The 14,893-nt window shown below is 46.2% G+C and overlaps 1 protein-coding gene across 1 annotated transcript in view; it reads right to left on the bottom strand.

The window, feature by feature from the left end:
• Window positions 1-425: 425 nt before the first annotated feature.
• Window positions 426-14,893, bottom strand: part of LOC148521939 (sulfotransferase 6B1-like) — a 45,901-nt gene continuing 31,433 nt past the window's right edge. The window contains exons 4-7 of the mRNA XM_088474503.1: window positions 13,142-13,268; window positions 5,943-6,037; window positions 3,817-3,973; window positions 426-556 (exon numbers count right to left, since the gene is read on the bottom strand). Coding sequence (XP_088330629.1) covers window positions 426-556; window positions 3,817-3,973; window positions 5,943-6,037; window positions 13,142-13,268 — 510 coding nt within the window. The remainder of the gene's footprint in view (window positions 557-3,816; window positions 3,974-5,942; window positions 6,038-13,141; window positions 13,269-14,893) is intronic.

The raw sequence follows: 14,893 nt of genomic DNA on the forward strand, positions 1-14,893 counted from the left end.
GGGGGTGCAGGCCGCACCCTCGAAGGGGGTGACACCAAAATGCCGGTTCCTCTGCAGTGACAGGAGCCGGGTGCTGCAGTGTGAAATTCTTCTGAAGCATCCGGCTCCTGTCATAGAAGAGGAGCCAACAGTGTGGAGTGATGTTATTGGGATCCCCCACAAGGCCCCACCCTTTTATTTAGGCCCACTTCTTCTCCGCCGGGTGATGCTTCTACTTGAATAAGACCCAATTTTCACCATATTCTGCCATATAGATCACATGTTGTTAGCTTGTAATCAAAAGTTTTTCTGACTATTTGCATATTGGATACTTTTAGTTATGATGGGCTGACTCCCAGAAATACCATACACAAGTCTGTATCTGTGCAGTAACTTTATTTAACACAATTCTATATCATTTGATTTGAAAAGTAAGCTAAAGTAAGCTAAAATGTACAGTATTTCTTATAGTTTATCTTCTCTCCCAGCCTTGTTCCTGCGAGCGTCTCCTCAAACTTGACATCTACTTCTCTGCTTTGTTCTTCAGTAAAAAGACTCCTCCAGTCCCCAATTTCTCCTGAAAAGAAAATAAAATTAATAAATATGAAATAAAATAGAAACAGTTTCCCCAGGGCTTAATATTATGATAATTAACAATCTTACAGTTTAAGTTTTGATTTTTCAATCATATATCAGTAAAATTGTGGCAAATAAACCTATTGTTACTATTTGGTGAACAGTCTGATTGTTGGCAGTTTAGAGGTTGAAGTAAAAATATCCTAAATCTATGGTGATTTTTCTCACCTACTGTATAGTGGCACTGGTCACTGAAATTAAGGTAACTTTACAATGAAAATGTATATTGTTTGAACAAGTGAATGTTAGCCATGCTTGCCTACCCCTCCAGAACGGCTGGGAGGCTCCCGAAAATCGAGTGGCGCTTCCAGCACCCGAAAAAGTAAGAAAGTTTACCGCAGGCTGGATCTACCGGCCGCGGCCATCTACTTCCCAAGTGAAGTGGGTGGCACAGCTGATGCTGAAATTCACATTGAATCACGTTGTGGCTCTGCCGCAGCTCCACAGTGCTAGTAGTAGCGGCATTGTGTAGCAGGGGCGAGGCAGCAATGATACAATAGCATCCCTCCCCGCCACCCGGAGGGCCGACCTGGCTGCCCCCTCCCATAGGGGGGTAGCCAAAAGGTCGGTAAGTATGATATTAGCGTAATTGTGCTATGATACTTTACATATAACAGGTTTTCTAAGGGATGCGGTCATAATACTGACTTTGGGGATTCCGGCCTCAGAATGCCGGCACCAGAATCCCGACACCTGTCAGAATCCTGGCACTGGCATCCCGACCACCAGCATCCCGAAGGTAAGTAGCGGGGTTAGGGGGAGGGTTCGGCACTAGAGGGAGGGTTAGGGTTAGGCACTAAGGATTAGGTTTGGGGTGTGCGGGGAGGAGGAGGTTAGGTTTAGGCACTAGGGGGGAGGTTAGGTTTAGGCATCGGGGAGGGAGGGTTAAGGGTCAGGAGAGGGGAAGGGTTAGGATACCGACCGACAGGTGTTGGTATCCTAACCCTGTCGGGATGCTGGCATCGGGATTCGGGAACACTGCAGCTCTTGGGCAACTGTAAACAAAAGTGCTGTACACAATCAGCGGAAACAGCAACTTAACTCTGCTAGAATAATAGAATAATCACACAAACAGATTGGCTGCTATGATTTGCAGCACCTTATTTGGGCGAATGTTCTTAGGGGGTCATTCAGACCCGCTCGTGAGCGTCAGGACGCTCGCAAGCGGGTTGATGATCCCCACTGCGCATGCGCACGATGGAGGGAGCTCCGTCGTGCGCATGCGCGAGACCTGGGGAGCGACGGGCTTTCCATCGCTCCGGGTCTCGCACCAAAGGGGGCGTGCTGTCGATGTTGATTGACAGCACGCCCCCTTTGGGGGGCGTGCCTGCCAGACGCAGGCGTTCCAATGGGAAGGCCTACCGTCTGAAGCCGGCCCCACTGACATCACTAGTGATGTCAGTGGGAGTGATTTTGGCTCTGAAAGAGCCGTTATCACTCCAGGGCTTGTGGCAGGGAGACCCTACCGCAGGGTCTCCATCGCAAGTCCGATGGTCGCGATGGTCAAGACCATCGCGACCATCTTTTTGGCCGCTCGCATATGCTGTGGGTGGTCACCCACAGCTATACGAGCGGCCAGGAGGCCGCTCCATTTTCATGGAGGAGGGCCTTGATTCAGAGTGAGCGCTTTGGTCAGAGCGTTCAGCTCTGAATCAGGCCCTTAGTGTAATTCAGAATGTCAACATAGGCTTAATTTGCGTACACACTGGACGGTGTGCTCACTATGCGATCTCCTGAGGGATTTCCCTTGAACTCTCTCCGGCAGCTCCCCAGCTCTCCAGGACATGTCATGCAATCTATCATGCATCCTTAACAATTTGCAGTGCGTCGTGTCCGAGATTGGCAGATCTTGCCTGCTGTAGGCAAGATCTGAAGATGCGATGTACGACCCGCAGGTACGCGCATCGTGATCGTAAGTGGACTCTCATGATTTGGACATATTTTACACGATTTGTCGTTCCGATGCATCGAAATCGGGCAAATTGTGCAAAATATCGTCTAGTGTGTACGCACCTTTAGGGTTAGTCATATTCACCTCACCAATAAATATCTGCATGGTCGACATGCCAACAGTCAACATTCATAATGTTGACATTCTGGCAATGATGACATCATGTAAATGTTGACATTGAGAATGACAATCTCCCGTCCATATCGACATACTGAATGTCAGCAATCAGAACATCTGGTGCCAACATTCTGGTGCCTACATTCTGATTGTCATCATCCCAAACATCAACATTTTCTGCCGCATCCCCTTATTTGCAGTTAGCACTGAGCAGTGCACTGGCTTTCAGAACTTTCCAAAAGTATGGGGCCTATTTGTCAACAAATTTTATCATACGCAAACTCGTTGCATATGATAAACGGTGCTCAAGCCAATCAGCTCCCAATTGTCATTTTTCAAGCAGATGACAGTTAGGAGCTGATTGGCTGGAGCACCATTATCATACACAATGGGTATTATCCCTCTTTGTGAATGATAAAACTCGTTGATTGTAAAACTTTTCCATTCATAATATTATTTGAATGCTTGATTAGCAAGTATTCTACTTCTTATTATGATTTATTATAGACTTCAGAAAATATTTGACTTAATTTTAGTTATGTAATCGCGTTATTAGTTCACTCACCAGAAAATGCAGACAAACAAGCTTTTCTATGCATTATGACTTACAACTTACAACAAGTATGTCCATCTGTTTTGCTGGATGTGTAGAGAAAGATACAGATAAAATCTCTGCTGGAATAGTATATATTTTCCTTCCTAGATATGATCATACACTGTAGCCCTCTGTACGGGTGCTATACTATGTGAGTCTGATGGTGCATACACATGGTCCAACTTTGCAGGACGATATGAACGCTAACGATATAGTTTATCGTTATATCGTTTACTTTTTTGCATTCAACGACCAACGATGCGCGTGGCTGTATGGACGATAACTATATCTGAGGTCGACCATACATGCAGGCCAACTTAGTCGATGGCATCATTTAAATACTCAGATATCGTTTATCGTTCATGATCGTTGATGAAATCGTTCAACGATAGCATTCATTTTTAAAGTAGAAAAAAATCGTTCAATGATATATCGATGATCGAGCAAGTTGGACTGTGTGTATGCACCATGAAGTACATGTGTGTTTTTATTTCCAAAAGTAAACAATTCATCTACATTATTTCTTTTAATTGTCTACCTTTTCGGAAGAAAACCTTTCCAAAACTTCCATGAGTATCAGTGGATTCGTCTTTCATAGATTTAAAAGCAGTTTTGTTTTGAACCTGCTGGATTTGCTCATCCGTCAAAGATGATCCAAAAAAGTCAGCTATTTTCCTTATTTCTCTAGTAAAGTCCTTTAAGAAAATAACAATTAAAACAAAGCATTTATATATGAATGGAATCAATAACAAAAACGAGAACTAGTCCAAATAATACATTACTGCAATTAGTTTAGTAAACTTCAATATGTGCATGTAAGAAAAGCTACAGACATAGGGGGTTATTCAGACCCGCTCGCGAGGGAAGTTCGCCTGCAAGCAGGTCGATGTTTGGCGAATGCGCATGCGCGAGACTCGGCGAGCGATGAGAAATACGTCGCTCGGGGTCTCGCACCAAAGGGGGCGTGCTGTCGATGGTGAGTGACAGCATGCCCCCTTTGGTGGGCGTGTCGGGGGCGTGACTGCCAGATGGAGGCGTTCCCATGGGAACGCCTACCGTCTGAGTCCGGCCCCACTGACATCAGTAATGATGTCAGTGGGAGTGATTTTGGCTCTGATAGAGCCAAAATCACTCCTGGACTTGCGGAAGCGAGACGCTACCGCAGGGTCTCGTCACCAGCCCGATGGACGCGATGGTCTTTGACCATCGCGACCATCATCATGGCCGCTCGCTATAGCTGTGGGTGGTCACCCACAGCTATACGAGTGGCCAGGAGGCCGCTCCATTTTAAGGTAGGAGGGCCCTGATTCAGACCGATCTAATTTTCTGGGACAGCTCCAGGCTGTAAATATTTATCACCAGAAATGTTTGTCTCTGTGTCTCTGCAAATGTCTCAATTGACCAACTGCACAATAAATTCTTGTTTTTCTGTATGTTAGATGTAAGATTTTTACCATTTATCTTTAGGTCTACTAGACTAGTTGTGGCAACTTGATACACGTCAGGGTCCACATAGTCTCCTCATAACCTTCAAAAGAGCTGCAAACTACTCTCTGAGTAATAAGGTTAAGTAATACATTTAATCAAAGAAAGAGATACTTAACTTGTACATCATTTCAAATCAGCAGGTATTAAAAAAATTACTAACAAGTGTTACTATGACTGGTAGACAGGGCGGGACATCATGGACCCTGCAGAACGGCTATGCAGGGTCCATGATGACACTGAAGTCTCTACTCATGTGTTGAGAGGTGCAGAAGTCTTTACAGGTGGACTATTGGTCCCAACAAGGCTGCCGGGGCATGATTGCATTTGAAAAACCACAAGTGGTATCATACCTGGGCATCAAGGGCATCATTTCCAAGGATTTGTGAGTAATAAATTGGTGAATGAGGAGTGTATGGGAGTGTTTATTTAATAAAATATTACTATATTTGGTGCCCTGACTTTTTAAATATTTTTTTGAAGGGGTATTCAATTAGACTTGATAATTTACAGTGGGATAATTGATCCCCCAGGACTATTCAATTAGTCTGGAAGTGAGGCCATCGGCAGCAGCACTTATCGGGGATTTTTTTCGCCACTGCACAGGCAGTGAAAAAAAAATGCCCGATAACAAAATGGTTAAGGCATGAATCTGTAAACTTTCATGGATTCTCTGTGATATCGCCCGTTAACCCATGTTAACACCCGTTAACGCATCAATGTAATGAGCTGTCGATCAACATCAACAGCCGCCCCGTTTGTAGCGAGCCCCGGAGCGAGTGAATTTCTCACTCGCTCCAGGGCTTGCGCACGCACGCGGCACGCGTGGCACGTGCGCAGTGCCCCACCATCAACCTGCTTGCGAGCAGGTCTGAATGAGGGCCTTAGTTTGAACCGGGTCACAAAAGTGAATCCGTGACTCGAGTCTACTTGGAACTCCTCAATTTGGGTGTGTTCGGATTTCAGAAATCCGGACTCGCACATCTCTAATTAGAATGTTGGCAATTATGCCCAAATCTAAAATGGCCCTAATGTAGGCTCACAATCAATGATGTACAATGTGCAGGGAAATCAGCAATAAAAGTGACATAACAAGCATTATACTATAATCTTCTAAACATTCAATATGAATACTAGTGATATACTGTATATAGTACATACTATATCACAGTCACTCACCGTTTTCATATCTTCAAATGTAAGTACAAGTATATTCAAATCATCAATATGTTTCTCCCAGTCAAGAGTATGATCAAAGTATGATCCAAAAAGTACTAAAATAAAGAAAACATTGTCAAAATATTCTGAAACTAACTAATGTTTTCAATACCTGTATTTTGGATGCCAGCCTTATCATAGGAATGGGTGTCAGTGAGTGTCTGCTACATGTATATGCAACACAGTGGCATCACCAAGGTCGTTGTCTTCCAGTGCACCAGATAGTGCAGTGGCGGAACTAGAGAGTGGTGGGCCCAGATGCAAGAATATGCTTTGGGCCAACCTATCCAGTGCCTCCAGTAGTGGTCCCCCTATGCAGTGCCCCCAGTAGTGCCCCTTATACAGTGCCCTCAGTAGTGCCCCTTATACAGTGCCCCCAGTAGTGGTCCCACTATGCAGTGCCCCCAGTAGTGGTCCCCCCTATGCAGTGCTCCCAGTAGTTCCCCTTATACATTGCCCCCAGAAGTGGGCCCCCCATGCAGTGCCCCTAGTAGTAGTCCCCCCTATGCATTGCCCCCAGTAGTAGCCCCCGCTATGCAGTGCCCCCAGTTGTAGTACACCTTATACAGTGCCCCCAGTAGTGGTCCCCCTATGCAGTGCCCCTTATACAGTGCCCCCAGTAGTAGTCCCCCCTATGCAGTTCCCCCAGTAGTAGTCCCCCCTATGCAGTGCCCTTTAACAGTGCCCCCAGTAGTAGTCCCCCATATGCAGTGCCCCCAGTAGTGTTACCCCCTATGCAGTGACCTTTAACAGTGCCCCCAGTAGTAGTCCCCCTATGCAATTCCACTAGTAGTGGTCCCCCCTATGCAGTGCTCCCAGTAGTGCCCCTTATACAGTGCCCCCAGTAGTGCCCATATGCAGTTCCCCCAGTAGTGGTCCCCCTATACAGTGCCCATATACAGTGCCCCCAGTAGTAGTCCCCCCATTCAGTGCCCCCAGTAGTGGTCCCCGCTATGCAGTGCTCCCAGTAGTGCCCCTTATACAGTGCCCCCAGTAGTGGTTCCCCCTATGCAGTGCCCCCAGTAGTGGCCCCCCTGCTTATATAAGACAAACACACACACAAAAAAAACCCACACTCCTGAATCACCACTCCTGCGCCCGCCGCTGTCAGCTCCCCTGTCCTCCCGCTCTGCATGATGGGAAAGACATCATGACATCTCTCCGATCACCCACTGCGGGAGCCAGAAGGCGAAGCTCATGAGTGAGCTCCAGCCCGGCTCCCTCCGTGGACGCAGCAGCCAATGAGAGTCTGCCTGACTCTCATTGGCTGCTATAATAAACACACTGTGTAGTGTTACTGTGTACTGCAGACTGCTCTCACTGCAGTCCACACTATACTTAAATACTTTATTAGACATGAATATGGCAAAGTAAATGTCCAGGCAAAGCACTGAAGTGCACCATACTTGCCGACATTTAGCTCCCTCCTTCCGGGAGGGGGCTGAATGTCAGCTTACAGCGGGGGGCGTGGCCGCATGGTAACGCCATTGCGGGGGCGTGGCCAGTGCCAGGGGTGTGGCCGCGAGATCGCATCATCGTGGCTCCGCCCCCTCATCACAATGCCGGAGTAAACGGCATTGTAAAGCGGGGGCGGGGCCACGATGACGCAATTCAGCGCGAATCGCGTCACCGGGCCTCCCCGCTGCGGGGGTTTCCCTAGTAACTCTGCAGGGGGGTAGGGAGGGATGGCGGCTTACGGGAGGCTTGCCTGCCTTCCCGGGGGGCCAGAGCGGGACCCGAAAATCAGGAGGCTCATGGCCAAATCGGGAGGGTAGGCAAGCCTGAAGTGCACTTGGGAACTGTAGTGAAGCAATGGGAGAATGTCCAGATAGTGACAGGCTGGAAACAATCCAGTATGCAGGTATGGTGAGCTGAAATGATATGCAGGCAGGGGAGATGTAATCCAGCAAAGTGTAAGTGGAGGCAAGGTGCAGGGTGACAGCAGACTTAGGTACTCAGGCAGGAGGAAGGTAAGACTGAAAGTAACACCAGTACTGTATGGTGAATGCCAAGCACTGTGGCTCTGTGGAATGGTGCATAGGATCACATAGTAATAGAAATTGTCTTTAAATATACAGAAATGCGCTAAAAATCTAGATCTACTGTAGTGCCTGAGGATGGGGTGGCGCCCAGGTATCATGAGGCATTGCAGGGCATACCAACCTAAAGGCCTGACGGATGCAATGGCGATATTTAAGCAGATTGAGTTATTGTTGGCCATTGTCCATGCTTGTAAGGCGCACTGCGCACACGTAGCATTTGTTTTGCGATTATGGCCGCACAGAAAATTCACTTGCAAAGTGAGTGACAGGTTGTCAGCGTTTGGGGGAGGTAACGGGGGGTGGCTAAGCATACGCAGACGTGACTCACCATTTAAACTCCATTTCATCAGTGTACATAAATTAGCCATTGAGATCGCTTTCGTAGCATGAAAGCTCTCTACATGTCAGGAGAGCTGCAGTGTTTGTGGCTGGTCAGGCTTGCTCTACATGCTGCGTGACTGGTCCATGTTCGTCGATGTTACAGATGTTTACGCAGGAGAGTGACACTGGACAAATTTGAAAAGGTATCAGTGGATGTCCTTATGCTTGGGTAAGCTTTGGAAGCAATAGAATATTTTCACAGATGTGATCCGTGCGGAATCACAGCTGCGATTGCATTAGCGTCCATCTCCGAATCAGGCACTAAGCCTGATGAGAGAACATATGAAAGGGAGAAAAGCAGTGAAGTACCTGGAGGTGTGGGTCCTGTCTTTAGGCCTGATACAGAGATGTACGCAAACCCGTTGGTTTGTACATCTCCGATGGCGGGGGGACTTCACATGCGCAGGACCCATTCTGTGCCTATGCAGAATGGGTCCTGCGGGATAGCTCGCAGATGCAGCATTATTCACATGCTGTGGCCATTTGGGGATGGGGTAAGGGCGGTGAAAGGAGCTGTTTTACTAAACAGAGGCATGTCGCCCTCATTTTGCAGGTGTTGCCAGGCCAGGATCTGCATTTTTTTATGCAGATTTCCTGGCCCCAGCTGAGCAGTTCTGTTGCCCATTCTAAGAAAGTAATGGTGATCCTATGCTGCGTCTTTAGACCCAGCATATGTATCTGTGATGCTGGCATGAGGCATCTTTTGTCATCAGATGACTCCTGCCACATTAGCATATATTAGCATAGGTGCTGCGTCCAAAGATGCAGCAGTGATGCTAACAGCATCCATCTCTGAATCAGGTCCTTTGTGTGTATCACAGATGTCATCAGGATAGCAGTAGTGGCGAACTCCCCAAACCAAACCAGTCCCCTTGCGCTCTCATCCACCATTCTGTGCCTGCACAGGGGTGAGACAGCAGAAGCAGGGTGACATCTTCAGTTTTGGCCTTTTTTTCTTCTCCCATCACACCATTACACTCTCCGGAGAGACACTTATCTCATTACAGGTGGTTTATTATCTCAATCATAGGTTTTCTGCTTTACTGCAATATACTAATCATGTAATTCCTTACCTACAGTATGACTATATGCTATTCCTCACCTTTGATTCAGGTTTTGACTTATACCATTTGATTACCTACCTTTACAATTGTTTTGGGTGTTGAATACACCATTCTCAAAGCCATCTACAGTAATTCAGATTTATGTTTGTCTTATATCTATGCTGATACCAACATTAAAAGACTACCCTAAGAAGATTATAAGGCGGTTATAAGCCTAAGTACCCAGTTATTTGAGATCATACTGCTCTATCATTGTATTATTTACATATGTCCTAATTAGGACCTCCCATCTACAAGGTGTCTATGTGTCACAACCGGGCACTGAATAACCTCTGAGGAGGATAAGAACTGGGGGGGGTTAGGATAGTTGTGGAAAAAAAAGACGGGGGTGACAGACTAAGTCTCCTAGTTGTGGCCAAACCCAGGTTTGACTGGACCTGCCCAGAGGCGCGGAGTCTAACTCACTTGGTGGTTTTCTTCAGTGACCCCTCCAATCGGGATTTGGTTTTACGCTGCACCAAGTACTGAGATCTAATAATGGTGGAGAATATGTCAACAGAGAAGTGAAACAATTCTTGAGAGCAATATAGTTGGAAATAATCTTACTTTTAGTTATTTTTCTGTTTATTGATTATTTTACGATGTATTAATTATATTTTAACTAGTGCTTTTAGTATAATAAAAACATTAACTGTCCAGTGTATCTAGCTAAGAGTCTCCCTTTTATAGGGTAGAGATTTGATGGAGGCTTTTGTTTTTGTTTTATATTTCTGTTGAAGGTGTTTTCCAGTTTCCCATTACAGTGCATCCGGAAAGTATTCACAACCCTTCACTTTTTCCACATTTTGTTATGTTACAGCCTTATTCCAAAATTGAATAAATTAATTTTTGTCCTCAAAATTCTACACACAATACCCCATAATGACAATGTGTAAAAAGTTTTTTTTGCAAATTTAATAAAAAAAAAAACAATTAAAAATAACATTTACATAAGTATTCACAACCTTTGCTCAATACTTTGGTAATGCACCTTTTTCAGCATTACAGCCTCAAGTCTTTTTGAATATGATGCCACAAGCTTGGCACACTTATCTTTGAGCAGTTTCGCCCATTCCTCTTTGTAGCACCTCTCAAGCTCCATTAGGCTGGATGGGACGCATCGGTGCACAGCCATTTTCAAATCTCTCCAGAGATGTTCAATTGGATTGAAGTCTGGGCTCTGGCTGGGCCACTCAAGGACATTCACAAAGTTGTCCTGAAGCCACTTCCTTGATATCTTGGCTGTGTGCTTATGGTCGTTGTCATGCTGAAAGATGAACCGTCGCCCCAGTCTGAAGTCAAGAGCGCTTTGGAGCAGGTTTTCATCCAGGATGTCTCTGTACATTGCTGCATTCATCTTTCCCTCCATCCTGACTAGTCTTCCAGTTTCTGCCGCTGAAAAACATCCCCACAGCATGATGCTGCCACCACCATGCTTAACTGTAGGGATGGTATTGGCCTGGTAATGAGTGGTGCCTGGTTTCCTCCAAAGATAATTCCTGACATTCAAGCCAAAGCGTGGGTGGACTACCCTGGCGTGAAGACTGCACCCATCACCCTGTATACAGAAGACTCCAAGAACCAGGCAAGACACTGCATGTGAGGCTGCACTCCCAGGGACAGGTAAGTGTAAAGCGGGTAGAGCTGCATTTTGGGGGTTGGTGTGATGCGGGTTGGGCATGGGGCAGAATGACAGATGCCTCGCTGGCTGGTCCACCGCTGTCCAGCCAGAAGTACTGTACAGTGCAGACACAAGGCCCCACTCTCTTACCTGTCTGCTTTCTGAGGACAATGCGTCCATGTCCATTCAGTCTCAGTTTCAGAATGCTGTGAATGTGGAAGTAGTGGACCGCAGTGTGCCTGGCCTCAGCAGTCCCCGAATTTCTGCCTTTAATCCCTGCCTCCCATCCACCTCTGATACCCGGTGGCACCCAGCCCCTTCTCCTTTTCCTGCCTACCCCTTCACCTCCTCCTGTCTGCAGCTCCTCTCCACCTCCAATACCCAGTGACACCCAGCACTAGCCATACCCACACTGGTGTAGACGCGAGTCGGGGGGGGGGGCTTAATAATTTTGCTATGGGGCCCGCAAAGTTCTAATTATGTCCCTGCAGACATCTCTAACTATATAATAATAAGACTGCCCCACAAAGGAGTTTTCTATTCTCTGTTCCACCCTCTAAGTGTGGTGTTTCCCAAACTCATTCCTCAGGGAGCACTAATAGTGCATGGTTTCCATTTTTGCTAGCTGGTGCACAAGTATATTCATTACTGGCTGACACATTTTAAAAGATTCACAGGTGAAGCTAATTATTTCACTTGAAATAACACTCTGTTAGTGCTCCCTGAGGAATGAGTTTGGAAAGTACTGCTCTGGTGGATTAGAAAACTATCTTATAGGGAATAAGACTTCCCTTCCTCTCTTTGCCCTATCTTTCCTGAAAACTGGATGTCCACCAATTGTAAGAGAAACCTCTCTAATTTTAGGACACAGTCACATTTCTATGTGAATTACAATTTCAGGCATTTGCAAAAGGCACAAAGCTCTCAGATCATCTAGTTTAGCTAATAGACTATGAATATTTACATACAGTAGTGAGCAAACTGTCCCTTTGGATGCTGTGAACAATAATGGCAAATGGAGAAATAAAAGTGCCAGGGCTGGATTCAATATCACATGCTAGAGACAGCATGTTGCAACTCAAGCATAGATAGTGTAGATGTGGACCCGTACTATAAGATTGACTGATACCCAGAACAGAGGCACGGAGTCTAACATGCCGGTGGTTTTCACCAGGGACCCCCACAAGAAAGTTTGGGCTTCGTGGCGGCCAACACACAGGTAGCGGTCACTGTCTGGGTTCCCAAGTACAGAGCCGGTAGGCACTGAATAGGAAGCTAAACAAGAAACTTGAGACAGGAGCAAAGCAATCAACTACACGGTAACAGGGAACAGGCAATCTGGTAAGAAGAATAGTCAAGAACAGGAACAAGTTCATTTGACAAATAGCAATAGCTAGGAACAGGAATGCTGGAACTAGGGATGAGACCTAGTACTCTTAAACTGGCCACACACTAGACCAACTTACATCCAACCAGCCAACTTGTTGATTGGTTGGAATGAAAATCTGTTAACGTATGGGATTAAAAGATGATCAGCAATTTGCTCTTAAATGCCAGAAAACAGATGAAAATGGACATTCAGACAAGTTTTGAACAAATTGTTTAGATCAAACATTTAACAAACTTGTCTGAACGTCCATTTTCATCTGTTTTCTGGCATTTAGGAGCAAATTGCTGATCATCTTTTAATCCCATACGTTAACAGATTTTCATTCCAACCAATTAACTAGTTGGCTGGTTGGACAGATAATCTTTAGACTGTGTGGCCAGCTTTACTCTGTCACTTGTCTGGGCTCGGAGTCTCCCTTTTATAGGGTAGAGATTTGAATTTGGTGCTGAACCCTTCCTTTTATATATGTATTATTTTTGCCTATCTTGTATGTCCCAGTTTTATGTATATAATTGTCAATTATATATTTGTGTTGAAGCCAAAAAGTATTGAAGTGGTGACATTGGCTGAATGTGACTAATATTTCTGCATCTAATGATACAGTATGTGTATTAGTAACTTACTGTTTCCACTCATAAAATCTTTGAAGAACAAGTCCCAAGAGCTGTATGTAGGAAGGATAGGATTGCTGTTCATAAAATGGTAATAAGACACCGCTGTGTCCTTTGGGTTCCGAAGAATTTTCAAGATCTATACAAAATAGAATAGTTAGTGAACTTTGCAAAGGAGGCACCAATACTAATCACCTTCCAGATTTAATGGTAATTTGATGTCCAGCAATCCTTAGCATTTCATGTTAACTACCTTAAAAGTTTAATAGACTACGCGCACTAACGTTAAACATAAGCTGGGCCGCCATGACATTGTCTGGGCCCGCCAATGTAAGTAGCTGGTTGCTTTTTCACTTATTTATGTGTAGGCTCTGCAAACTTGGCGTCCTATAAATAAAAGAATAAAGGAGAATAAATATATATATATCCCAAACTTAGGGTCTCATTCAGACCCGCTCGCGAGCGCTGAGCGCTCGCAAGCGGGTCGATGTTTCCCAAATGCGCATGCGCTCGACAGAAGCGCCTCCATCGTGCGCATGCGCGAGACCCGAATAACGACGGTGTAGCCATCGTTATGGGTCTCGCACCAAAGGGGGCGTGCTGTCGATGGTGATTGACAGCACGCCCCCTTTGGTGGGCGTGCCGGGGGCGCATCTGCCCAGACGGAGGCGTTCCCATGGGAACGCCTAACGTCTGGGTCCGGCCCCACTGACATCACTACCACAAGGGTCTCGTCGCAAGCCCGATGGTCGCGATAGTCTTGACCATCGTGACCATCATCATGGATGCTCGCATAAGCTGTGGGTGGTAACCCACAGCTATGCGGGCGTCCACGAGGCCGCCTCGCAAAAAAAAAACACGCCCTGATTCAGAGCAGGCGCTCGTTCGGAGCGTCCGGCTCTGAATCAGGCCCTTAGTGCTAAGGATCTATTTGTGTAATTAACAGGTGCTGACAGAGATGACAATCTCTGAACCATCACAATGGGATATTGTGGACCAGCAATAACCCTTTTGGAGAAGGAGGGATGCTTACACAGTCAAAAAGGGCATACAGTATACTGAAGCAATCACTAAGGTCCTGGTATCTTGTAGCCGCTGTGGTAGAGCTAAACATTGAAAGCTGAACAAACGAATAATGGCTAGCTGCCTGATTCTGATGATGTAGCAATTACAGGTAATTGATACAAGTTAGTTGCAATAGTTCATTGCGGCAGAGAACTCAGTGTCGGTCCTAGGCATAGACAAATTAGGCAAATGCATAGGGCATTTGATATGCCTAGGGGCATGCATTCCAAGCCTAGGGCCAACTCAGCTTGACAGCAGGCAATGATGGGACTGGGACAGACGGACACACCTCTGCTTTTCCTGTCGTAACGCGATCGGAGCTCTTAGCTCAGCTCTGATCGGACGGCAGCTCATACAGCCAGCAATAGCGGCACTGGGGAGCAGAGACAGTGGGGGCAGCGGGCAGTAGCAAAAATCACAACTGAAGGAGGGCTGCTGGGCATGCCCAGCCACAGCAGCTCCTCCTCCTATGGAACTTTGCGGAGTCCAGTAGCCTGGGCCTGCCTGCAGGGAGACAAACAAGGGGTTGGGCACGCCAATGCTCTTGCTGGCACAGGGCACTAAGGGCCGTATTCAATATGGGGCAAAAAGTCCGTTATCGCGATAATTTTTCGCCGATGCCGGCATTTTCGCCCATTTCCAATATCCCCGTATTCAATTTCATTGACTTTTCGCCGTTGCGAAAAAAATATAGGGAAC

The sequence above is a fragment of the Taudactylus pleione genome, unplaced genomic scaffold (assembly GCF_031769625.1).
Source record: "Taudactylus pleione unplaced genomic scaffold, aTauple2 ptg000154l, whole genome shotgun sequence".
In the NCBI taxonomy this organism is placed as follows: Eukaryota; Metazoa; Chordata; class Amphibia; order Anura; family Myobatrachidae; genus Taudactylus; species Taudactylus pleione.